The 27029-nt window shown below is 24.8% G+C and overlaps 2 protein-coding genes across 2 annotated transcripts in view; one reads left to right on the forward strand and one right to left on the reverse strand.

Moving 5' to 3' along the window:
• The window catches only part of LOC145837286 (exocyst complex component 5-like), a 27577-nt gene extending 18779 nt beyond the window's left edge, over nt 1-8798 (forward strand). The window contains exons 11-17 of the mRNA XM_082945091.1: nt 284-448; nt 2855-2973; nt 3916-4099; nt 6541-6641; nt 6924-7004; nt 7275-7377; nt 8172-8798. Of these exons, the coding sequence (XP_082801217.1) occupies nt 284-448; nt 2855-2973; nt 3916-4099; nt 6541-6641; nt 6924-7004; nt 7275-7377; nt 8172-8279 (861 nt within the window). The 3' untranslated portion in view covers nt 8280-8798. The remainder of the gene's footprint in view (nt 1-283; nt 449-2854; nt 2974-3915; nt 4100-6540; nt 6642-6923; nt 7005-7274; nt 7378-8171) is intronic.
• LOC145837287 (annexin A13-like) lies at nt 8702-12083 on the reverse strand. Its single transcript, XM_082945092.1, has 8 exons — nt 11872-12083; nt 11604-11708; nt 11258-11352; nt 10860-10994; nt 10365-10520; nt 9926-10084; nt 9304-9474; nt 8702-9102 (listed from the first exon to the last, which is right to left on the reverse strand). Exons 1-8 carry the CDS (start codon nt 12074-12076, stop codon nt 8968-8970), a joined length of 1161 nt encoding a protein of 386 aa, XP_082801218.1. The 5' UTR covers nt 12077-12083; the 3' UTR covers nt 8702-8967.
• Between the last annotated feature and the right edge of the window lie 14946 nt (nt 12084-27029).

A 27029-nucleotide genomic window follows, 5' to 3' on the forward strand; every position in this document is an offset into this window, starting at 1 on the left:
TAATATTCTGTTTTTTAAAAGATTTTTTTTTGCTTTTTTGATACCTTTGTAATCTTTTTATTTAGACCTACATGATTTTTTTTTACTTTTTACAAGTATATAAATTTTTTAAATGTGGCCAAAAAATATTTTCAAATACGTTTAAATTTTCAGAATTTAAATTTTCACATAACCTTCCTATTTTTAAATAACAAAAAGTTATGAAGCTAGAATTAGTCTTGTGCTTAAAGATAAGCTGTAATTTTTAAATTAATTGAAGTTACATTGTAACGATAAATTAAAGGAAACAAAAATGGCATTTGGAAGATGCAAGACGTTATCACCTATAGGGCTGCTTGCGATGAACGCCACAAGAATATTCGACATCATTATGGAGTTTCTGTGTAAACAGCACATCGAATATGCCACTGACTATGCCCTCCTTACGCTGCCAAACCACGATCCTAAAGTAAATTTATTATAAAGTTATTTAACTAAAGTATTTTTTTTATTATATTCAACTGCAGAAATTGTAGAGATATCAGTAAGCATATCAAAGAGATGCATAATAGCAGGAATGTTTGTTGCAGTACTTTATTTTGATAACAACGCCTCGCTGCTAGAGCAACTCGTCAGATCGTACAGCAGAGCTATAATTTAAAAATTTAATCAAGACGATAAAAGAAAATAAATAATAAAAGTTATACTAAAGATACATTTGTGTACCTATCAAAAACTACTAAAGTATTATAAAAGTAGAGTATAGTTTTATTTATAAAATGTTAAAATTAGATTTAAAAGCTTTGTGTTGGTAAGAAAAAATATTTGTTCTTTTTTTAATCTTGCTTTTTGTAATAATCATATTTAGAAGTACTTTCAAGTAAAAAAAGCTAACTTTCTTTATCTTAAGAGCATAGGGGAGAGTGAAGTCAATTTTTTTACGTGTTGATCTTGTTTTAAATATCTTTAAATAAGCTAGCAGTTGCTTTTTACCGTTTTGTAAAGTTAAAATTAGTTTTTGAGATATGAGGTTACAAAGTCGGAAAGCTAAATAGGTTCCTTATGGAAGGACTAAAGTAAAAAGGCAAAAAAATACTATTTCGTTAAAAATATATCTTCTTCAACAAATTTTAAGCAATGATTCACTCAGTTCAATCTTAAATAAATATAAAAAAAGGTTTTGTAGGATTTTTTTTTTAGTAGAATATTTTTTATCAAAAAAAAAAGTTCATTCACTTTAAAATAAACTAATATAACTCTGCTCAATTTAAATTTTTTTAAAGAGCTTCAGATAAACAATTCAGTGATTCTAAGTTTATTTTAAAACTAGATTAAAAATCAAGAATCACTTGTAATGAGTTTAATACTTTTGTTAAGTATTTTTCTTATATTAGTAGAAGCTGTGTAGAGCGTTTCTAAGTTCAGGGTGGCAACTGATTTTTTAGAAGCTTATTTCAGGTTTTTTTAAGTATAAATTTTCGTTACAATTTGAATACAAAATTAAAAGTGAGATAAAAACAAATAATAAATATATTAAGTTACATAAAATATACTGTACTGTTACTTTAAATTGATTATATAAAAAAATCTTTTTTAAATAATATTTTGTTGTAAGTTATAGATTTTTCTTATATGTACAAAGTTTCGTAATTTAACCTTTAAATAAAAATTGTTCAAACCTCTAGTTTTTTAATAGTCTTTCAAAAGTTTTAATTTTAAGGTTTTTATAGTTTTTTTTCTTAAAATTTCTAGTATGCACCATATTTTTTAAGGTAAAATGGCCACCTTGTAAGTTACCTAGTTTATATTAACGTAAAAAAAATGTTTTGTGCTCCTATAATCTGGCTTTAAACTGTTTGTAAGTGGATCGAATGTTTCAAATTCGATTAGTACTATCAGTTATAGCTTTAGATTTGTTATTTAAGTTTTAAAGTTTACATACGTTGTTTTTATTATTTAATGATACTTTTATTTGTAGCTCTATTGTATGTTTGTCTAACAGCGAAGTACTGTTATCATAATATAATCCGCCGAGGATATCATTGTAGTTATTTTTACTTTTTCATTTTGGTTTGTTTTAAACTGTTTTACCTTTTATTATCACTTTTAGAATTAATGCTGGCATTGTTTAGTCTAAATGATTAATTTAATTGAATGTTTTTAAAGTAAGTTAGCTTTCTTTGACAACAATGTCAAACATTTTATACTGATCAAAGTGTATAAAGTAAGTTATATATAATAATGATATTGTTACTAGTTTTTTTTATTTTAATTCGACTATTTATACTTCAAGATTAAACAGTTTTTGATGATTTTAAATTTTAACACATATTTTAGAAATAAGCGTTAAATTTATACGAAAAGTAAAAACACCAAATGTGATAGATTTTTACAGATCAATTTTTTCTTAAAAAGCCTATGGAGGAAAATATTTTCAGGATGTGTTTGCTTAATGTTAAAACAAAAGGTATTATTACAAATCAAAACAAAAAACCATAAAGTTTTTGGTGGAGATATTGTGAAATTATAATTTTATTTATGTTTTGTTTTTTCATTTAGATTAATTAAATTAATTAATTAAAATGAAAAACTAAGTCTTAAAGTAATGTTTAGTTTGTTTGAGTTAAATTAGGAACATAATTTTATTTATTTGTTTTTTATTTTATTTTTAATCCGTGAAATTTATTTCTATAAACTTAATTTTTATAAAGTATAGGAAAAACTATAATTATGTTATCATGATAAGTTGTTTCTTGTATTTAATTTAATTAAGAAAAAATAAAGATTTTAGATATTAGATATACACCTGTACTGTACACCATTCTACAACATTTTATAGTAAACTCAAGTTATAAAAGTAGTTTTTAATTTACAGACAGAACCGAATATTTGTTTTCTGCAAGTCGTAGAACAAGCTAACACGATTTTTCATCTTTTCGAAAAGCAGTTCAATGACACATTGATTCCGCTTATTAACAGCTCACCTAAGTTCAGGTTTTTAATCATTTCCTAGAGCAATGTTTAGTTTAAATAGTAATAAAAAATATTTATATATTTTAAAAGCATTTTATCAAAATGGTTTAATTATTTTCAATTATCATTTGAAACGTTTATTTATTGTCTAACTTAATTTATTTATCATACTGTAGCTCTTTATATCACCTTTTAGGTTTTTTTTTTAAATCGAATACGTTATTTTTGTTTTTAACATTTAACAAATTACAAAATTAGTAATAAACTATATTAAATTAATCAATAATATTTTTGTAGTTCTACAAAAATGTAAAAGTATTATATTATTTTGACAATTACATGTCTTGAAATAAAATTAATTAATAAAATACAGCTTAACTAGCATTTTTTAACTAACGTTTTTAATTAAGCCAATGCTTGTATATTTAATTTAGGTAAATACAAAAAATAAATTAATGATGGTTTAAAAATCTACCAGTTTATTGCACGTTTTCTTCAAATTAATTTCGGACAACTGTCCTTCATCAGTGAAACTTATGAATTTTCAAAGTTTCACTGATGAAGGACAGTTGTCCGAAATTAATTTGAAGAAAACGTGCAATAAACTGGTAGATTTTTAAACCATCATTAATTTATTTTTTGTATTTACTGATGCAGGGGAAAAAAATCACTAGTAAAAACAATTGACTTGTGTCCTGGACCGATTTGCGAATTATTTATAAATCTTTATTTTAGGTAAATAAAGTGTGTATATACGTTAGTGCGTTAAGAAAAATCTTAGTGAACGTTTGTTATCATTTATTAATGCTTTTATATTAATATTCAAACCCGTTTAACATATTTTTTTTGTCTTACACTAGTCCATTTCATTGGTGTTATTTTACACCATAACTAATTTCAGTTTCAAAATAAAAAGTTTATTTTTTTATTTGTGTTATTAAAAGAAATCAAAATAAATTGCAGCGATTGCAACCAGCGGAAGAGGAAAATTCGTGATCAGATAGAAATGAAGTTGGACAGTGGAATTGACAAGTGCATGGCGTCCATCATCGGCTGGATGAAGAATCTGCTGAAGAGCGAACAAAAGAAGCAGGACTTTCTGTCAAATGATATTTCAGCGCTGGAGTGTACTACTGCTTGTAAAAAGGTTAAAATTAAAATAAAATTCATCAAGTTTCCTACCTGTTTAAGAATTGTTGAAAACTTATTTACAAAGTATAAACATTATTTTACAGTGTAGGAATGCACAGTTTTAGGTTTAAACGTTTAATCATAAAATAAGCTTCTGAGAAATGGATTTAAAGTCTCATTAAGATCTTAAGTTTTGTATTTTTTGTATACATAGAAGTTGAAATAGATAATTTCAAATGAATTAAAATGTGTCCGATGTTTTTATAAATTAGTTTTAAATAACAAAGTTCTTAAATAGTTTTTAATAAACTTTAAGTATTGAAAAAATATATAAAAAATGTTTTGAATAACACTTATAAGTTTTTCTTGATTATCAAAAAGCATACTTCCTTAACACTTCTATTCACAGTAATCTAAGATTAAGAATGATATTTGAAATATTTTTAAAGTTAGTATTTTATAGTATTGTTTGACACTTTGTAAATTCGTTAAATAAGCAAATGATCTCAGACCTACTTAATTTATTTGCAATTATCTAGTTTAATACCTACTTATACAAAAAAGTAATTATTAAAACTAAAATTATTACTGAGAGTTAGTCCGTCTCGGTTCTAGGTATGTTTGGGTTAAACGCATTTAAGGCTGTAAAAGCGGTCAAGAATTTTTTTTTACAAAACCTAACTATAGATTATTAAAAAGGTTAAACTATGGAGTTTACACTAGCTTTTATACAATAAAAAGTTTTAGTTAAGTTTGCAGTAAAAGAAAAAAATAACTGCATTTTTTTCTTTGTTAGTTTTTTTAAAAATCACACTTTTATTTACTTAGTGCTAGAGCTCTTAATATTTCATGAAAAAGGATTTAATAAAAATTTATTTTGTTGATTTTGTAGTATCTTGAAATTTGTAGTTTGGTTATTTTAAAAGTATAAAAAAAAAAACAAAAAAAAGTTTTTTAGAAATTATTCATTCAGAATTTTGTAACTAAAGAAATAATTTTGTAACTTAAGTATGTCTGAGATGTTGGGCTGTGAATGATTTAGCTGTGTCATTTTTTCAACTTTACCCACAAACGGTCGCTCCAGTGCTGTGTACTTCACCCCGCTTGTTTAAGATCACAATAGCGGTTTCTCGCGACTATTCTTGCCTGATGAGTCCTAATTAGGACAAAACCGGTCGTAGGATTGTTTCGGATGCTGTTGTTGTTGATCTTGCTGTAAAGTTCATTGTTTATTAGTAACTAAACAAGAAATGTAGAAATAATTTTTTGAATAATATAGTTATTACAAGTTTGCCACTTTACCTTGAAGCCTGGAAAAACCTGGAATTTGACGATTTAGGCTAAAATAACCTGGAAAAACCTGGAATTTGAGAAATTTTGAAAAAAAAACCGGAAAAACCTGGAATTTTTAATAATTTTAACATTTTCAGTTGTAAAACTTTGATTTGACACAAAAAATATATCATATAATTAAGGATTTTTGTCATCATCAAAATTTTCTATTTATTAAAAAAACACGTTAAAAGTAACTTTACCGTATCTTTTCAATATTTTTATACTTTTTAACACAGTTTCTTAAATAAAAATTAACCTAAAACTAAAAATAGACCCAAAAATGTGTATTTTTAAATATCTAGAAGAAATTTGGAAAACCTGGAAAAAAATTAGAAAAAACGAGTGGCAACCCTGTTATTAGTAACGTTGAACTTGAATAATGTTAAATTATTAACTTTAATTAAAAGATTTAGATAAATAACTTGTTTTGATATTTGAAATATTAAAACTGAGTAAAAAAGTTAACTTCTCTAAATTTATATAGTTTTTTATAGTTTTGAAGTGTTCGATTTAATTAAGTTTAGTTCTGATTTTATATTTTAGAAATTTTTACAGCGAGCTAGTTATACACGAAACTAAACTTACGGAATCTAATTAGAAATTTACATAATGTGAATAATTTAACAATTTATAAACTAAACATTTTCATATGAAAGTCAAACTAATACTGATTTATTTAAAATATAAAAATGTTCTATATTTTTCCGCGATTAACAATTATATAAACCAGATAAAATATTTTTTTTATTGCTCTTGAAAATGTTAGTTTATTTGAAAAATAATATTAATGGTGTTACATAAAAGTATTTAATCACATAGCATACATAATCAATATTCACTATTTGTATAACATATATTAAAGAACCTTATAACTGGTAAGAATTCTTATATTGTTAACTTCGGTTTTACTTGTTTAAAAGCATAACGAACTTAGCTTTGAACTTATTAAAAACTTTTAGTTTTTGATTAAAGATTATTTAACAGATTCAAAACGGTTTAATAACGCATTTAATTTTTATTTATTTATAAGGAAATCGTTTGTTTAGATATACCATATAAATGTTAATAGCTAATTTTAGACTATTTAATATTTCGTTAGTAAAAAATTGTAATTGTTTTTAGATGTGTGGTTATGTTGAAACAGTCACAAAAAAATTCAGGGAATCTCTTGATGGAAACAACGTTGAATGTGTGTTAAAAGAATTTGGAATTAGATTTCATAGGTTTGTACTAATATTTTAAGTTTAACAGTTTTACTCTGAATAATTTTAAAGTATTGTTTTGGTATTTTGCATATTCTGCAACTGGTTTACTATGGCCATTTATAACAAAATGATACAAAATGCCACTATAAAATTAAGTAAAGAGTAGTTAATTTAAGAACTGAAGTTCTAACAACAAATAAACCAAAATCTTATTTGCAATACTTATGGTGTTTTATGTTAAAAGCTATACTGAAGTAATTACTGCCACTCTATACTTTGTATTAATGAAAAATTGTTTAGGTTAGTAAAAGAGCACCTTCAGCAGTTTTCATATTCAACTACTGGTTCTATGATGGTTATTTGCGATGTTAAAAGATACAAGTTTGTCTTTTTCATAGATATGAGTTTAAAGTTTATACTTCAATCATTAAATTACAATTTTATAATTCTAACTTTGAGTTGTATATAGTTTTAGTTTTTTAATTGATGAATAAATTGTTTATGTGTAATAAGAAATGAGTTTAAAAATAGCCTTCAGTAATTTTTAAAATTACAATTGTTCTTAACAAACTTAATGCTTTTAAGTGCGCACTGGTGTTATAAAATTAAATAAAACAACAGTAAATAAAATATTCAATCTACACTTTACAGTCAGTGTGCATCCACATTAGAAGTTGAGTCAGTTAAAAGTCTGTTTGAAAGTTTGCACTCACTCTGCAATTTGCTTGTAGTTGGACCTAGTAATCTACATGAGGTTTATTTCTAGTTTTTTGTTTTTAGTTTGTTTAGTAAAATAGTGGAATATTCATTCGTACATCTCTTAAGTCGAAAAGTAATTAGTTCGGTGTTGCCAAAAAACCTTGAAAACCCTGGAATTTCAGAAATTAAAAAGCCTGAAACTTTCAACAAAAATAATTTAAAGTCCTGAGAAAACCTGGAATTAAAAACAAATTTAAATTTAAATCGAAGAAATTTTTATTAGGTACAACAGATATATCACAAATTTTTTTTTAGAAAACCTGGAAAAAAAATTCAAAAACGTTTGGCAATCCTGTTGGTTTAAAGTTCATATATGAATACTTTAGATCAGGGTTTCCCAAAGTTAGTCAAGTTATATAATTTTACGGGGCGATGAGCAGCAAAGGGACCAAAGGGGGGGGGGGGGGGGGGGGAGGGTGGTGCATGAGTCATAATTTGAAACTTACACTAGATATTCTTGAGTTGATGATGAAGAGCAAAAAAAAAAGTTTTAGGTGCTTTTAATGGTATTTTTTTAGTAACCCTGTTGGAGGGGGCGATAGCTTTTTTAATTTCATTGAAGGGGGCCTTTTGAAAAGAAAAGGTGTGGAAACCTTGCTTTAGATTTTTTTTAAATTTCAGTAATTTTTTTAAATTTTCTATTTTGAATCAAAAAATAAAGTTATGACTAGGAATAAATAAACATCATTTATTTAAATAAGAAGTTTCCGTTGTGTTTTTTTACAATTCCTCTTCAAGTGTACTTATATACAAAGTAAAAATATTAAATTGTAATTAATTTTTAAACAGGTTTGTTTAAGAGACAGTTACGCCAACTTGAAAAGAAGTGAAATTCACAATTTTGTGAAGCTACGAACTGATTACAGATCTGCCAACTTGTCTAGAATATTCTCTTGAGCTCTAATCAATTTTATTGTTGCAAATTTTGATTTTTAGTATTTGAAAGAATTTTATGACAACAATGTTATCAGATAACTTATAAAAAGTAGGTTTGTTATAAAACTTTAGCTTTCAAGACATACTGTCAAAATTTTAAATGTTATGATGTGTGTTTACTTATCTTTAGTGCAATCTAATGTTTTGACAAAGTGATAGTTGTTTAAGTTGCCTATTATATTTTTAGTTTATATTTCTCAACAAAATTATTTTTATTTAGTCTTTGTTACATCGTGACATTTATCAATTACTTCAAGTTAATTTTTTTTAACAGAAAAATAATTGATTAAACTGTTGTTGCAATAAAAAATAACTTTAACACAATTCATTTTTTTATCTATTTGGTTTTTACCTGTATAAAAATAGTTTACTGATGTTTTAAGTTGTATCAATTTATGTAAGTAAGCGTGCCATTTAATCACTTTTAAATAACAATTTTAAAAACAATATTTTTATTAGATTTTAAACTTTCAGCATTTCGTATACAAAAGTATAAAAATTGAAACTGTCGTTGAATATCAATAAAAAAGAAACTCACAAAAACGTAAAAATTATTAACCACCTAACAATTATCGTAAAACTACAATATTTTTTTTATTCAAGTTGAGTTCAAGCCTTTTATTTATGTAATGAATTTCAAAAGAGGTTTCTAGTGATAAAGTTTGCAGACACCTCTCACAAGGCATCTGAAGTCTGTACTGAGTGAAATATCTTCGAGTATCTCATCAACCAATGTTTTTCCGTTGATGAACTTGTAGTACTTTTGAAACTTATGCAAGTTTCTCTGTAAAAAAAACTAAGGTAAAAAAAAGAACATAAAATAAAACATGGATTAAAATTACAATGTATAAAATTTTTGATAACACAAGAAAAAAGCATATAAAAGAATGTGGTTATTTGCATAGTGTTTTAAATACATAAATCATTATATGAAAAGTTGTTGAAAATTCTTGAAGTATATAAAACTAATGATCATTGTTCTCACCTCGCAGTTTCTAACAGTTAAAATTGCTCTTTGTTCGCTGTTTCCATTTTTGAAAAGATTGTTTAAAAATACAGTTTGTTTGTCAATTATGAAGTTGCAGAACATTATTATCGTTTGGGTGTCATCGTAAACTGTCCTTTTGATGGACTCACGTACATCTTCATTGTGCATCTAAAAGTTTCAGAATTATTTTCTTTAATCTATTTTTCTTCAACTTCTAATAGAAATATTTTCTCAAACTAAAAACATGTAAGAATGTAAAAAAGTTATTTTTAATTTGAATGACTTTCTTTTCAACTTAAAAACATAACATTAAAACTATTTTTGAATTAAACAATTAAAACACAGTCATTTAAAACTGTTTACATTAAAGTCCAATAGTTTGAAAAAAAAACTAAAAAAGGTCATACTAAATTTAACCGTTTATGAAAATTAAAACTTCACTTAATATGTATTAAATGTTTATAGATTAAGAAGCATTGAGTCTATTGATAAAGCTTTGAATAAACAAGAAACCAAGGTATTTTTTTGAACTTCAAATGGATATTTTGACAAAAACTATTAAGTAGGTGTTGAGATAAATCTACTCTACTACGTAAAAAGTTAAGTGTTCTCAACAAACGATCTTAAAGTGATTAAAGGTGATTTTCAAGCTCTTGTAACTTCTTTTAACACAAATTTTTATGAGAAAGTCATAGTTTATTAAATTGTCAGCTTTTACAAGATTTTCTGCATCATTTCTTGCTTGATTCATATCAAACCTATTTTCTTCTCGATCACACTGAAAAATTTTTAAGTATACATATTGTGATTGAATATTTAATTCAATTTATAATTTTTAAAATTAAATTGATATGTTCAATCACTTTAAAATAAGGTAGTATAACTCTGCTCAATTAAAAAAGAACTTAAGAGCTTCAGATAAAATTAAAAAAAAAGTTATAGTAAAGTTTAAACTTATTGAATTTACCAAATTGAAACTCTGCATTACTGTTTTATCAGTTAGATATATGAAAACGTCTAAACGATACAGTATGTTTGATATCAACTGGTAAGAGAACCTTTAACATCTCATTAACAAATGTTCTAGTACACTTGTTAGAAGCACCTCTAATGACATCTTTTAATTTTTCACCAAACAGTTTTTTGTATACATACTTCAGTTCATCAATTTCTCTATTGTTCAATGAAACTAAAGTAGAAATTAGTGTAGTTTCCTGTTACAAAACACTTTTTTTATGATTAAAAATTTGAATGTAGCAAAATTTAATTATCAATTATAAAATTAATATTTTTGCTAAGAAAATTTTTCTTAATTTCAATAATACTCATAAAATGACCTAATTATAGGTTAAATACATTATAGTATTGTTATTCATAAAGTTTTATTAATTGAACTACTTGACGTCATTAAAAAAAACTTACTAACTTAAAAAAAATTAAATGTAAACATCATTAAGATCTTCATTTGTTCTAGATAAGTTATTAATATTTTTTATCACTTCTTTATAGAATTAAACTTTTGTTCGTAATTATTTAAAATTATATTAAATTACTTCTATGTTGCCATTATTTGTTTTAAGGAACTCATCAAGAATAATAGCATCAAACTCTAGTGGCTCCAAAAAAAGTCCCATCCATAAAAATTTCGAGTCTCTTCTAACTTCCTTACTTAGATCTTTTATAAAGTCCTATTTACAGACAATTTAAATAAAAATAGAATTGCTTTTGAACGTTTTTAAAAAGGTTTTTAGGATATCAAAATAATTAATGTACTTAATTCTAAAACACTTTTTTAAAGTATATCTTTTATTTAAGCTATTGACTGTAAGTTTTAGAACATTTTGATGGTAAAAAAGTAGCAAAACTATTATATTTAGTTACATTAAAACTAAATGAAATAATACGATACTTCTTAATTATGTAGTATCACGAAGTTATAGAAATATTTCACCCTGCTAAAAATATCTTCATAACAATTTTTTATATTGATACGCTGCAAATGACTTCTTGAAACTGAAATACCAATTAAGTTTTCAACTTTTCCACCTAAAAGTGATCAAAACTAATAATTTTTAAACAATAATAAGAGACAGCTTTGTATTTACTCATACTTAAAGTTGAAAATATATTACTTATACAGTTATTAGCTTTGTTATTACGAAATGCACAAACTAACGTTGTTGATTATAATAGTTATTCCTTAATTAATAAAATTAGTTTATTTTAAATTTCCAAAATCAGATAATTAAGCACAGTATACTACTTAAAATAACACATTTTAGAAGTTTAGTTTAAACTTTTCATCATGTTCTTGAAGAAATAGGCGTCTTCTTCAACATTACATGGGTTTATAACAAGTTTCCAATCATCATCATCTGATGATGAAGAGTCATCTTTTACTGCTTTAATATAGTTTTGGTTAAAATAACATTTTTAGCAGGTTTAGTACATGGTATTAACTACAAGATTGTGAAACTTAAGCTGTACTAAGGTTATGAAAAAAATAAAAGCAAATAATATTACAAAAAATTTAAATTTATTTTTTTCATAAACAAAAAGTCTTACCAATTGAAGTCAAGTCAACAGTCAATAAGTCTACTTCATCTCGTAATATTACGCTGTTAGCAACAGCTCTTTCAACTGAAGACGAAACTATCATATCTTCTACAAAGTCTTCTATTTCATCACTGGACGAGCTCCCAAGCATTGACTCGACTTCAGAAATGATCGAGTCAATATCAGAGCTGTCATAATCATATCTACTTGACATCTTTAAACAAAGCTTTAAAAAATCTTATAACGATTTATATTTTAACATTGAACATATTAGACTAAAGCTATTTACGACTATTGTAATAGGTATTTTCAGTTATATTTTAAAATAAAGAGAATGACATGTTTCAGTATTTTAATCAGTCTAATTATTACAACAAAGTTTCTAGAAAATTCTAACACAACAAAGTTATATCATATTAAGGGATTTATTGTAGAAAAAAAAAGATACATGTTCAATATTCAGTTTAAAAAAAAGCTAACTTTGACCATTTTACAAAAACTGTCCCAATAATATTTTGATAAAGTATTATGTCTAAACGTTTAATTTCATAAAAACTATATACTCAAATAACGAAAACTTAATAAAATTAAACAAAGTTCTAAATATATATTTTTAAATATATCACTAAAAGAAAGAACTGTGGAGGTAAACTTTAAAACAGTCAGCATATAAACTAACTTTTTATCATGTGACAGTTTTAATGAAAAACAAAAATTTGAATTGATATTGCCTACGCAGTATTTATTTAAAATGAAGAGTAATAATAAAGTTAATAAATTAATTTTTTTATTGATTCACATAGTTCACGTATATATTTCGTATTAAATTAAAAAACATATTATAAAATATTATTTTATTATAACTTTCATTCAAGTTAGATATTTTTTATGTTGTTTTATTAGCTATTATGATTGAAAAAAAACTTATAATTCAGTATTTTAAATCTTATATAAAAAAAATTGTATGTTATTTTAAAATACTTAAGAGTAGGTTACAACTTTTTGAATTTGTCTCAGTTTAGAAATTATATTTCAAGTTACGTTGAAATTCTTGCAGTTAGATATTTTAAGCCTTATACGGTAGAAGTTTTTTAAACTTCAAAATTTTCTAGCCTTAACAAATAATATCTTATTGAAATTTGCTTTAAATTATACAATAACTTAAGCGCAAAAAAACAACATGATTTGTATTATTCATTTCTAGCTATTTAGATTTAAAATACCTGTCCTAATACTAAACACATTATATTAAGTTAAGTTATACATGGAATATAAAGGTAAAAATCCTAGTCACTTAAAATATTATTCGCACAGTCTAAAAATTTAAAGAAAATATTATCATCAAAATAATAATTCTCAAACGTAGTTTAAAAACATTTTTTTTGGTATAATATTTTTGTAAATAAACAATTTTGAAATACCTTATAATTTGTTTAAGTTATAGATTTCTCAAAAAATATAAACTCCTTATTTAAAATTTAGTATTAATTTTTATAGGTATTTGTATACTCTTATGTAAGCTGTTAAAAAAACCTTTTAGGTTCACTTGCTTAAAAACTGAATTTAAACATGTAACATGCCTTGTAAAAGAAAATATAAACAGTATAAAAAAAGCATTAGTGTAAGGTAAGGAAAAACATAACATACGCTATATTGAATAAAAAAAACTGAAACAGAAAAATTATCAAAATTTAAGCCGAAACATTAGAACGCATATAAAAGTAATGTTTTTGAGAAAACACAAATACTTTTATATTTTAAATGTTACGCATCTAATAAAGAAATAAATATTAAGTTTATTACTAAAGATTCAGTATTTGTTTCAATTATAAACACTGTTTTACATAAGTAAATGAGCTAAAAATAAAAATCATTTTAAAAAACTTAAAAATTTTACTTTGTTGAAATATGTACGATAAAAGTCAGACTGGTGTATATCTAAAACCACTCAAAAATATATTAAAAAACAATCTATCTTACTTTAAACTTAGAACTTAAATGCGTTTTCTTACACGTTGATGTGTTTTAATAACTGCCTTTTTAGTTATTTAAAAAAAAGACTATAAACACTACTGAAGTTTTACATTTAGATAATTATACATTTTTTCTTTACTCGTTGTAATTAATAGTCCTAAGTAGATTTGTAGTTCTGAAGTTCTAAAAATATTTTTTTGTATGCAAATTTGAATCATAATTTTTAAAAATTGCAATCCTTTAAACAAAATCGTATTTTTATTATTAGAAACTTTTCGGGTTTGAGTCAAGTTTATTAAATTTTGTTATTTAGATCTAGAATAGGGATGGGAAACGTTTTTGATCGGGCAAGATGATGAAAAATTTAGTCTTTAGCAGGCCAATAGCAATAATTTGATTAAATTTACAAAAATCTTTGATTATCCAATTAAATTCGACAAACTCAAAAATATGTATGACTTTTTTTTTATTAAATTTAAAATAAGTTTCAAACTTTTCTTAAGTTGTACTTTAGATACTGTTTTGCTTTTCATTTCATATTCCAGAAATATAGTGTAAGTTTCAGATTTGGTTTAGCACGTCATATTTAAATGCTTGTTTGTCGCAGTTTTACCTTCTGAGGGCCAGATTCCACTTAAGTTCTGTAAACATTGGCGGGCCGGTCATTTTCACTTCACATGCCGGATCAGACCCGCGGGCCGTATGTTGCCCACTCCAACTGTAAACAAATTTAATTAAACACATGACGCGTCTTTATTAAAAATATAATGAATAAAAATTGTTAAAAAAAATATAAGCTGGCGAAGCCAGTACAACAAAATTTAAAAACAACATTCAAAAATTTTAAGTTTTCCACACCACCTAAGAGGTACTTAAAAAGGAGCATTAGCATTTGATTTTAAAGTGCAGTCGCTTCCCGCGTAGGCATATCATTCTGCACTGTTAAAGTAAACAAATTACAAAAAAATAATTAGAAGTAATGCTTAAAATTTTTCATTAGTTTTTTACTTTAACATTATTAGTTAAATTTTAAACAATAGATAACTTTGTGAATTTCAAAAATACGTCTTTGCTAATGAATATTTGTAGTTTAATAACACTGAACTTCAGTAACAAACTCAAACAAACTTTAAGTCGAGCAATAGCTGGAGTGTTACCTTTCACGTTTCATATGTTATCCTCCAACACAGTTCTACGTCTTCTACTCCTGCAAAGATTTGCCATAGCTCTCCATGGGTAAGATAAAGCTCTCTTCAGTCTTCTTATCCTCTCACGTCTTTCGTCTCTCTCCATCCTTCTGAAATAATAATATAAGTTCATCCCAACACTTTTTCTGTAGTTTACTAGCTCCTCCTTCAACTCATTATCTTCTTCATACTTTATGTTTTCATTTAGGTTAAATGAAACACTCTTCCTTGCTGGAGCTTCGTAAATTGTCTTTGAGGGTCTTTCGTCCAAGTTTTCTACAGTATACTCAAGAGATTCCAAAAACGCGTCATTCAAATCATGTTTTGTAGTTTCATCAGTAACAGCCAAAAGCATCAAAAATTCACTGAGATTTTGTTGTTTCCATGTATCTGTCGGTGTTAAAGTCAATGGAACAACTTTTTCTTTAAAAGTCTCAACTATTTTTGGCTGTTTAACATACGATCTTTGCTTGTTAAAGCAGCCGGAAAGCAAAGAACTAATAAATTTAACCATTTTTGATATTCACTTTTAAATCGACTGGGCAATTTAGTTGATTTTGGTAAATTTAGTTCAAATGAAAGGCGCTTGGTAATTAGCGTCTTAGTGATATGAAAAGTATTCATTACGTCACGTATTATTTTTGTGATTTTCGTTCTATTTTGATGCAAACTTTTTCTTTAAAAAAAATATACTTTTTAATTTATCACAGATGTTCTTGTGCTAAAACTTTATTTCAACTAACGGCGTTTCACTGCTCTCAAATAAATTTAAGAACAGATCTACGGAGTCTCAAAAAGCTCTATTCTTAGAGCTTTTTGAGACTCCGTAGATCTGTTCTTAAATTTATTTGAGAGCAGTGAAACGCCGTTAGTTGAAATAAAGTTTTAGCACAAGAACATCTGTGATATACATTCCGATAAGCTTAGCTTATCAGGATCTCTAGGATTTAACGCCTTATAACGTTACATCTTATACTTTTTAATTTAAGGATTTTAGTAAACGCGACTTTTCATTAGCCTTTTTTAAGTAACTGGCAAGAGTTAATAGACACTTTTAAGCTTTACATGTTTTGTATTGCTTTTAGGAAAAGTACGATAGTTTTATACTTGATACTTATAACACTGGATAAAAGAAGTATTTCTGAAAATGTGCACAGTAGAAAACAGTAAATATCTAGTCCTAAGATCTGGTGCACAAAAAAACCTTTCGGTTATCGAGTCGCACACCACTTGGGTACCTTTTAACGTCTTGTACAGGACAGTAATATGTTTTGTTCTTATTTGAAAAATTTCCGACATTAATAGTATAAAAATGGTATGAGCAAAGTAGTTTTTAGTCCATAATTATGTATTCAAAAAAAATCAAGTTGTACTTTTTTCTAAAAAAAATAGTTTAGTTCTACATTTTATTTCTATGTTAAAAGTAACTGAAGTAGTAAAGTATATCAAGTTGATAAAAATTGTCAAATTTTTAAAACAACTATTACAAAAATATCAGTAGGACAAGAAACTAAAAAAAAATAAAGTATTTTAGAAATTTAAATTTTATAAAAAATGTGTTTTTAAAAGAGAAACATAAAATCTGACTAAAAAAACTGTTTAAAACTTTATGGTTTTTGAAGTGAAAATATCTACTCAAATACTAACTCAAAGTTTTAAATTAGTTTAAATATTTTATGTAGGCTTCATACTCTTTAAAACTGTCACATATGTAGAGTTAAGTTATATTAAAAAAAAAGATTTCTTTTAATAAAATGACTTTTTTATGTAGTATTTTTAGATATTATTAAAGATTTGAACTGCTTGTGCTTATAGTCATTGATTTGAATTTCTCTAAATCTAACGTTTATAAATGCTTCAGCTTGTTACAGTGTACCATAGTTTCCATTTTCCAATTTTATTGTACTTGCGATTTGCAAGTAGGTTTGTTTTCAAAGCAGAGCCGATAAAAATAATTATCTTCAAGTCTAGAGGTTTTAATTCTTATACTTTTTGCAGATGGTCTAGGCTAGACACCTGAAGATCTATTCTATGTTACCTGCAATCCTTTTTGACAAGCTCAATTTTATATTTCTTGATTCTTAATTTCTGTTATTAAATAAACTGTTGTTGCTTACTAGCGCAACGACTTTTACATGTTTACTTAAAAAATTATTTGAAACAAAAAAAGTGTTAGATTTGGTACTTTTTAACAAAATTTGACTGTTTATTAAGAGGTGTGTTTAGTTTATGATTTGATATGAAATTTGCCTCTACAATTAATTTCCGAAAGTGTTCAATGTTAAATACTAACGTTAAACATCGTTTAATTACCTACAGAAAAAGTATATTTATGATTTTTTTTTCTAAATAGATAGAATTCAAAAACAGACTCTGTTCATCTTTAACTATAATATTTTCAAAGGTTTCTTTGGGCTAATTTTCATTGGTTAAAACTATTTAACTTGTGAAAGCATTCAATTCTTTAAAACAAGCAGTTTACAACACAAAAGTGTTTATACAATAACTTTGTTGATACGGCTACTTTTTATAAAGTTGTTTTATATAAAAGCACTAATATTAAAAAATGATCTAAAGTTGTTACGAAAAATTAACTTATAAAAATTGAAAACAAAATGTTGTATGGGTTATGTTTATTTGATATTGTTTATTTGAAGTTTAATAATATAAAAATACTTTAACTACAACTAAACTTCTAAAAAAAAAACAGAAAAAAAGTCAATAAAAAAACATTAGTAACAGTTTAAATTATTATTTTTAAAGCATACTTTTGTTTACTTGCAGTATAGTAAACAAATGCAAAAACATATTAGTAGACAGTTACTTCTTTTTTAAAGTCTTTTATTGTAAGCTCTATAAGAACTTTAATATTGAACAAGTAAAATATGTTCTACCATTGTTTAAAAACCTAGACACACCATTTCTGTAGACGTTTTTATTTTGTTAAATTTTTATTGAACTCCGGCTGACTTAGGCTAGCATATAGTCACTCAGACTAGTTTATGTTTTTTTTTTGCATGAATGAGTTGCATTCCTGTATCTATTACTTAAGTAACATTTACTCCTTATATAAAACATTTAAGTAGATTAAAATAACTAATTTTTTTTTTGCTAAAAACTATACAGTATCCTTCGTTTATTATACTGACATATGCTTCTGTGTGTTAAACGAGTTAACACACTTCAACGGAGCTCTGTAAAAAAAAAATACTGTAAGGAAAGAATAGAAGCTAAAGTAGGTAAATGCATGTGTCTATTAAAATTAAAAATAATTACTATACATTTTTATAGCTTAATGATTAATAATAGATTACCTATAAAAATCTAAAGCAACTATTTTTATTTTTAATGGACACATGTGTATACCTACTATAGCTTCTATTCTTTCCTTAGAGTATTTATTTTTTTACAGAGTTCCATTTAAGTGTGTTAACTCGTTTAACACAAAGGAACATATGTCAGTGTAATAAAAGAAGGATACTGTATAATTTGTTATTATTATGTATTCCAGTGAACTTGTTTCGCTAGGATCTTTTGTTAACAAACGCTCAAATTTATATTTTGAATAGTAAAACTTTATTTGTATTTTATCTCAAAAAATCTAAAAAAAAATATTGTTGATACTTATTTTTGGATTTTTGTTTTTATAAATTTGTTTAAAAACTATTAAAACTTTGTGAATATCTTTGAAAACTGTAGCTTCTTTATTTTATTACTCTATTATTTTCTTAAATTTTCTGATACTTTCAATTACTGTATAAACAGATTTATGTTATTTTTTCCAACTTTTAATGTTAAACATGTTTTTTAGGTTTAAGTTTATTTAATAAAACTTAACTATAAAATGTTGAATCTTATTTGTTATAATTACTACAAGATGCAGGTTATAATATAGAGGTAATAACAAAAATTGCAAAAGCTTTTGAGTTTCTTATCCATGAGTTATGTATTTTGTTTGCGATTTTGTTTCTTGCTGGCATTAATTTATTTAAAGAGTTGTTTTACTACAAAGAATGAAGAAATGCATAAAAGTTTAATTAAAGTTGGAAATATACTATTACTATAGTTAAACCAAGGGCAGAAAAATTTAGAGCACCTTAGTTAGATGAAATCGGTAGTTTTAATACCAAGTTTATTTTAAAGGGTATGGGGTTATATAAAATGACCCACAATAGTTCATCATCAACCGTTGATTAATTATAAGTGCAACAACCTGATGCTATTTTATGGTACTAACAATAAAATGCTGTAGGAATTTTACAAACCGGTTTAGAAAATCCTAAATTGATAAGTTATAAGTATATTATATTTTAATATTTATACTTTTATATTCAGAAAGAGATATAGACACTTTTTTATGTAACTTAAAAACGTAAGTACTTTGTATGCTTGAGTAATTCAAATTTTACAACTTTTTACTTTCAAATTTTTAATAAAGTAATTTTATTAAATATTAATACTTCAAAAGTGCTGTTTTTAAGTAGACATATATGTCATTTAGCTACAATATAAATTTACTTTCACTGCAAGACAGTTAAGTTTAAAGTTTTCTCAAATATGGTGGGTATAAAATTTATGTAATTTGTACTCAACTCAAGATCAGACATAGGACAACCTAGTTGTAAAAAACTATAGCATTAGTAAGTTCTAGATTTTAAAAAATCAAACTTTGCTAGCCATTGCCTGGACCAGTGTTTACAAGATAAGTTTCAATAAAAACTAATCGGTACCTGTTTTCACGAGCGTTAACTTAGCTCGATTAGTATTTTTTCCAATTTTAAAAAATGTCTAAACTTTAGGTCCAATTATTTTCATGATCTTTAAAGATAACTAAGATTTTTTTCTGTTCTAGAGAACGCTCCTTTGTCTTTAGTTAAAAAAAATCCATTGGATTTGGGTTTAAATTTTTGAGTGGGGCCCTTAAAAAAATGTACTTTATTTGAAATTTTTACTCTAACATATTTCTTTTATGAGGGATTCCATGTTCAATTAATAATAATTTTAGTAAAACGTCCATGGGTCATGTCTTACATAAAAACAGTTTATATAAAAAAAAACGTAAACCATTAATAATAGCAATAATTAAGTGTATTAAGATAAGTTAAAAAAAAAAAGTTTTTATTTGCTACAGTGACCGTTAGAAAATTGAAGGTTTTTGAAATTTACAATCGGACATTTGTATATATTATTAAAGTATTAGGAAATAGGAAAAACAAAACAACAACCCTTGAGAACACAGCAAAGTAAGAATATTAAAATAAAATGAAAACGAAAAACTATATTTCTGGCTAAAACATCCGTTCAAGTAAAAATTCTAAATAAAATACACTTTTTTCTAAGGAGCCCCACTCAAAAATTCAAACCCTAATCCAATGTATTTTTTTAACTACAAAGGAGCGTTGTCTAGAATAAAATAAAATCTTAGTTAGCTTTAATAATAAGGAAAACAATTGGTTCTAAAGTTTGGACATTTTTTAAAAATTGCAAAAAGTTCTAATCGAGCAAGTTAACGCTCGTCATGCTTTCTAGTATGCTTAACGTTATAAAGTTTTAAAGTACCGTAAAACAACATAATTTCATCTGACTTAATTTTTAGTTTTATCGATTTTATGATTTGTTGTGTCAGCAAAATAGGATTCAGCTGGACCCAGTATACTAGATTAACATTAAAACATTTCAATTTTGTGTATAACTTTAATAAGATTATAAAAATTTTGAAGTCAGTGCGACAGGCCAGATTTTAAGAAAAAACATTTCGCAGACTTATTAATAAAAAAATATTTGCTGCCAAAATAGTATTGGAAAACTATATTATCAAGCTATCCTTATCTTGTTTTTCTCAATTATTTTTTCATAAAATAAAATGACTGGCGTGCCACAGTTTTCTGTTAAGTGGCCTGCGAATTTTATGTTGCCTATCTTTAACCTATGATTATAATTTAGATCAGGGGTCAGCAGCATTCTTGATAAATCACTTAATTCACAAGTTAAATAGTCTAGTTATGTTTTTTTGTTTAAAATAACAAGTGTTTATTTAGTGTTCACATGGCATCGCAACAATAGCATTTTGGCATTACTGATCAGCTGCCTTTTGTTCTAAGCAGGGCAATTTTCCTAAAAAGTGTTGCTAGCGAGCTGCAGTTATTTAAAGTTTTGTAGCAAACAATAAAATAGTATTATTTCATACCAAAAATATTCACTAATAAAGCATTAGTAACTACTTCACATTAAAATAAAACTACTCGTTATGTTTTACCACAATGTATTGAATTGTTATAAAAAGTATATTTTTAGCTAAAAAGCACACCACAGACGGTAGTTTTTAATTTCACGCAAATGCGGGTTGAAGTATGCCGAACCCTATCTGGATAACAACTAAGCGAAGTTAGGTAAAAAGTTTCTATTTTATTGATTCATTTAACTTTGAAAGATCCCGCAGGTTCCGAATCTTAGCAAAAAAACCGTATCCTATACCCTGTAGATCACTATTCAAAAACTCAGCTTCTTGATAAAGTCTAAAACAACAAGTGTAAGTAAACTAAAAGCTGTTTATATTTTTAAACGTCTTGTAATTTTAAAACTAAACTTTGCAACTTTAAAACTTTATCAAACTAAATTCGACCATTTTAAAAAACTGGGTCATATTGAACTTAATCAAATTAAACTGTATTAATTTAAACCATACTTTTTAAAAGCGTAAAATTAACATAAAATTACCGAACATATCAGTGGAATAATGTTTTTATATTTTTTAGTTCATATGAAACCTGATTACTAGTTACTTCTAAAATCTGAATGCTTTTAAATTAAAGAGATGTCAAATTAAAAAAAAAAAAAGATATTTCAACTTTTAAAATTAACAAAAAAAAACTTTATTAGTCAAAAAATGCGTTTAGTCTTGTAAAGTTAATAAATTTTAACAAATTTGAATTATCGTAAAAGCGTCTGAATTTAAATTATTACTACAGATAGAAAATAAACACTAAATAAAACATGGAACTTATTTTTAAAAAATTCTGAACGAGAAAAATTTGTTATTAACAAGGAACAATTAATTTGCATTCTATTAAAATTTTAATTGGTAATGACGAAACACTAACGCTTATTGCGGTTAAAACGGTAAATTTGTTTGTGTTTCGGCAAGTTATACTTAGTATTAGATAAAAGCAAAAGTTTTTGTTAAAATAAAAAAACAAACCAAGAAACTAAGTCCTTACAAGTAAATAAATCGAAAAAAATTGTACTACAATTTTTTTGTAGTTTTAGTTCTTTAGAAAACTTATTGTAAATTAAAAAAAAGTTTTACTCAATAGCTACATAGTTTTTTCGAAAATATATTTTTTGTTATTTTATATAATTTATTTTGAATTTTATGATATATTAAATAAATTGTAGTATTTAAGTTTTTTATCGAAAAACTGCAACTGATAAATCTTCTTCATTTTTTCTTAATTTTAGTTTTAATTTTAGTTATACAAACATTTGAAGTCGAATTTAATTTTAAACAATATACAAAAGACACTCAGTCCAAAAATCCAGATATACTTCACGCTATTTTCATCAGTAGATATATAGAAATAAATAAAGGATAAGTATAACTAACACAGTAACAGTAGTAAATATCATAAACAAATATTAATTACATACAAAGTCTAAAAAGAGAAAAGAAATCTAATAAAATTATGAATGTAATAAAACGATCTGCTATTGCGGAACATTTGGTGAGCAATCAAAGTTGTGCTGAAATATTCAATTTGGAGAGATTTAAGATAATTAAAAGTTGTTGTAACGTGTTTGACTTAGTCAAAATGAAAGCTGTATGTGTTTAAAATAAAAAACTTACTCTTATATCAATAATAACTTGACTATAGTGTCATTTTAATTACTTAATGCTTTTTTTGGTGTTTGTAGGTTTGTACATATCCAGTTATAATAATTAGTATTTTGATTAGTTTTGTGTAACTGACTTTGAATGTAATTAATGTTTGTTTATGATAAATAATACTTTTACTATATAAATTAAATTTATCTTTTATTTATTGCTATGTATCCACTGATGAAAATAGCGTGATATTTATTCTGGGTTTTTGCACTGAGTGTCTTTTGTATATATATTTTATTTATAATTAACTTTAATTGTATTAACTTCTGTAGCCTCCAAGTAGTAATAAGATGACCTTACAGTAGAAACAGTTACTCAAAAATTAGTAAATTTTCAAAACTATTATATCAGAAAACCTTATTTTTAGTTTTAGATGAGAGAATAAAACGTCTGAAAAAGTTTCTTAGTCACAAGCTTAGTACAATCATTTAAAGCTCAAGTTAAAGTAGTAAAAATAATAAAACATACTAAGCAAAGATCTTAAAGTTTAGCTTTATTATAAAGTACATAATTTTTATTTTTGGTTTATGTTACTTCTTCAGTTTTTTAAGTAACAAAAAATACGCATAGTAATAATAAACAGTAATAAAAAAGAACAATATAAAGAAACATATTATTTATTTTAATCGACAAAATTAAATAAATGTTCAGATGTATTTGAAAATATTACTTTTAAGCTATAAAAGTATAACTAAAAAATCTCTAAAGTTTTTTTCAATGTTGTTAAATGTTTAAACATATTTTTAACTACATAGGCTAAAAGTTGAGTATTAATTAATGCTTATTGAGATTAGAAAATTCGTAAAAATAAGAGAAGTATAAGCTAGTTTTAAGAAATTATAGATAATAAAGCAAATAAAAATATGTAAGTATAACAAAGTTTAAAAACTTTACTTTTGTTTTTAACTTAACATTTATTTTATTTTCCAAATTAAATTTTCATTAGACACCCGTAATGTATGTAATGTAAATAAGAAGACGATTATATGCAACCAGCTAATTGGATAAACATTTTAAATAAAAAACTCTTTAGAAAAACGGGAAGCTTAATGATTTTTTTATGCTTAAAAAAATAAGACCTTAAATTAAACCTTAAAAAATGATAAAATTAATTTTAAGTAATAGTAAAAATTTTTGATCGATTTTAGGTTATCCGTAGTTTTGTTTAATTTGATTTCCAATAACGTTAAAACAGTGATTTTCAATAAGATATTTCGGTATATTAATATTTAAGTACCTTATAAATATTCAATAAGTGAATAAGCGATTCATAAATATATAATTTAGTTGCGACAAAAAGAAACATCTCAAAGTCAAGGTCGTTAACAAACCTTTAAACCTACATTATAACTAATTGCTACTATATCATTATTAACAGTACTACTAATAAAGGCGGCTCTAGGCGGTTTTAAGTGTGGTAGCTAAGGTTTCAAATATTTCGTAAAACAGCGTTTATTAACTTCTAATAAAACATTTTATAAATTAGGTAGTGTTCACTGTTTTTGTTATAGCTTTTGTTTATTATAATATAAACACAACTAAGTATCGATAAATTTAGTATAATCTATTCTTTGTGTTATATCATATATAAAGTACGACATTTTTAAATCACCGATAAAATTTTATATACAATTAGTTTTTAAAATTTTAAGTTCTCATTCTTATCTTTAAGTCAGATTAATCATGTAGTTTTAATTATTATAAATTTATAGGCATCATTATAGTTAAATATTTTTAATAGTTCGAACTTTTACTGCTTTTACAATAAGATGTCTTTAATTAATGAAATTGTATAATTTAATTCGTAAATATTTGCACAACGCTGTAATAAAAACAATGTCTATAACATTTGTCCTACATATACATTAATTTAAAGAAAAAAATAAATGTTATTTTAGTAATGTAATAGTTAAGTAGTTGAAATGGCATAGTAAAAAAGTAGTAAAACAACTTTTATCTTATTTCCATATAATTGCACTTATATATTGAAAGTATTAAGAGAATTAGTAAAAAGTTTTTATTTTCAAATAGGCTCTCATTAGTTGTAAATTTATTATGACATCATATTGAATTTAGAAATTATTACTAGTCACAGCTGTTTTGAAGGTGTTCCTAACATTATTATACTATATGAATATAATGTTACATCTTATAAACTCAAAACTAAACAATTAAAACCTTATCAAGAAAACACAAGCTATTAAAAATGTTAAATTTTTATAAAATTTTTCAGTAAACTAAACTATCTAGACTTTTATTTTAGAGGTAGTAGAGGCTCAAGAAACAAATCTAGATACGTCCTTATTACTAGTTTATACTGTTAATATAAGTTATATTATATATATTTTTTTAGTAAAGTATAGCCTTCTTTAAATTTTGAGTAATAAACTTTTTTATTTGCTAAAATAGTAATAACTTTCATTTAGTAAGCTTACAGACATCTTTTGAACTAGCTTAAGTATAAAAAGAAGTTAAATCAAGAGTGTTATATTTGTTTAGAATACTTATAAAATTAAATCACAGGTAAAGTATGTTAAATAAAAAATGGAAATTTACTTATATTTTAGACTTTATTTATTAGGCTTTGGTGAGTTTAATTCTTTATGAAATATTAATAACAGCGAACGTTTAACTTAAATCAAAAAAACTTAAAAATAACTATCAATAACCAAATTAGTCATAAAATAATGAATTTTAAAAGTTTAAAAATAAATAGTTAAAATTGAAGCATAGACGATATTTAACGTTTCTTTTCGAATTTATACCACTATTTATTTTTAAATATTATTTAAATTTAATAATAAACTAATAATATTTAAATAGTGCTAACTAACAGAAGTATTAATCAATGCGAGTTTTGTTTATTAAACTTTAAAGTTTGTATATAGTCTATAAATTTAAATAAAAAAGTTAAGCAAAGTAATTATTAGTTAAAACAATCACTACTTAGATAAGAATGAAGCATAAAGCATCAAATATGAAACACGTATAAATAAGTTTCTGTTTTAACTAATGTTTAGATTTTGTTAAGGTGTTATATTAAATAAGAAAATTTTTATACATGTAAGATAAATAGTACCAAAAAAGAAGATATATTTAAACCAGATCAAAATATAATCATTTTTACTAGTGTTAACTTAAAAGTAATAAATTTTGTGCTTTAAAATTGATAAACTTAAAGTTAGGTACTCGACTATTTGTACATATGTTTTTACTTACAGCTTCAACAATAGCTGAAGTTTGTATGCAACATTCAAAAGTAAGTATCACTTACAAACCAGACTTCCAATGCCCGAGAATGTCTGATCTTTATAATGATACCTTCTGTTGTATTGATCAGAACAGAAAAAATTTGGACAATGAAACTTATTTGTTTTGTTGCGACGACAAAAACTTGTCCGTGCATAGAGAACACAATGTGTACGAAGATGAGACGGACTACAAGTATGCAATTAATTTACAAGTATAGTTGTTTAAACAAATTGTTCAGCGGTTAAGCCAACTTGAAAAATTTTATACGCTAGCTTATTTAACTAAACTTTTTTGTTAGTGTATTTCTAGGTTAAAAAATTTAGCAGTTTTTAACTAAAATAGTTATATATGTATAAAAAGATTTAAAAAAAGCTGATACTTAAAAATAACAGAACTATAGTTTCGCTTCTCTACTTACCAGCTATTTAATTCCAAAAAAAAAACTTTAAACACATACAAACATAAATAAACAAATTACGCAAGATTAAAAACATTATGACAAAGTTTTATAGTTTTGAACCTTGTGATAAATAATTTTATGCCAAAATCCAAATAATTTTCGAAAAGAAAAAAAAAGTGTACAAATTTCAATAAATGACTGCAAAATTTAAAAAAAGAATGATTTAATTAATTTAATTTTAAAAATATTTATTATATGTGTCTAAAGAGGAAATTTCTTGCAGAAAACTCGAAATTACATAAAACTTTTAAATTTATTAAGTTTTGTTTATTTATCTTTGTATGTTTTGAGTATTTTATTTTTAAATTTTAATAGCTGATTAGCTGAGAAGAAAAACTATAGCTCTCTTATTTATAAGTTTTATTTTTGAAGTAATCTGTTTATAAATGTCTTTTTAATGGACTCACTGTAC

Source organism: Thalia democratica, chromosome 5 (genome assembly GCF_965202585.1).
Source record: "Thalia democratica chromosome 5, ktThaDemo2.hap1.1, whole genome shotgun sequence".
NCBI classification, from domain to species: domain Eukaryota; kingdom Metazoa; phylum Chordata; class Thaliacea; order Salpida; family Salpidae; genus Thalia; species Thalia democratica.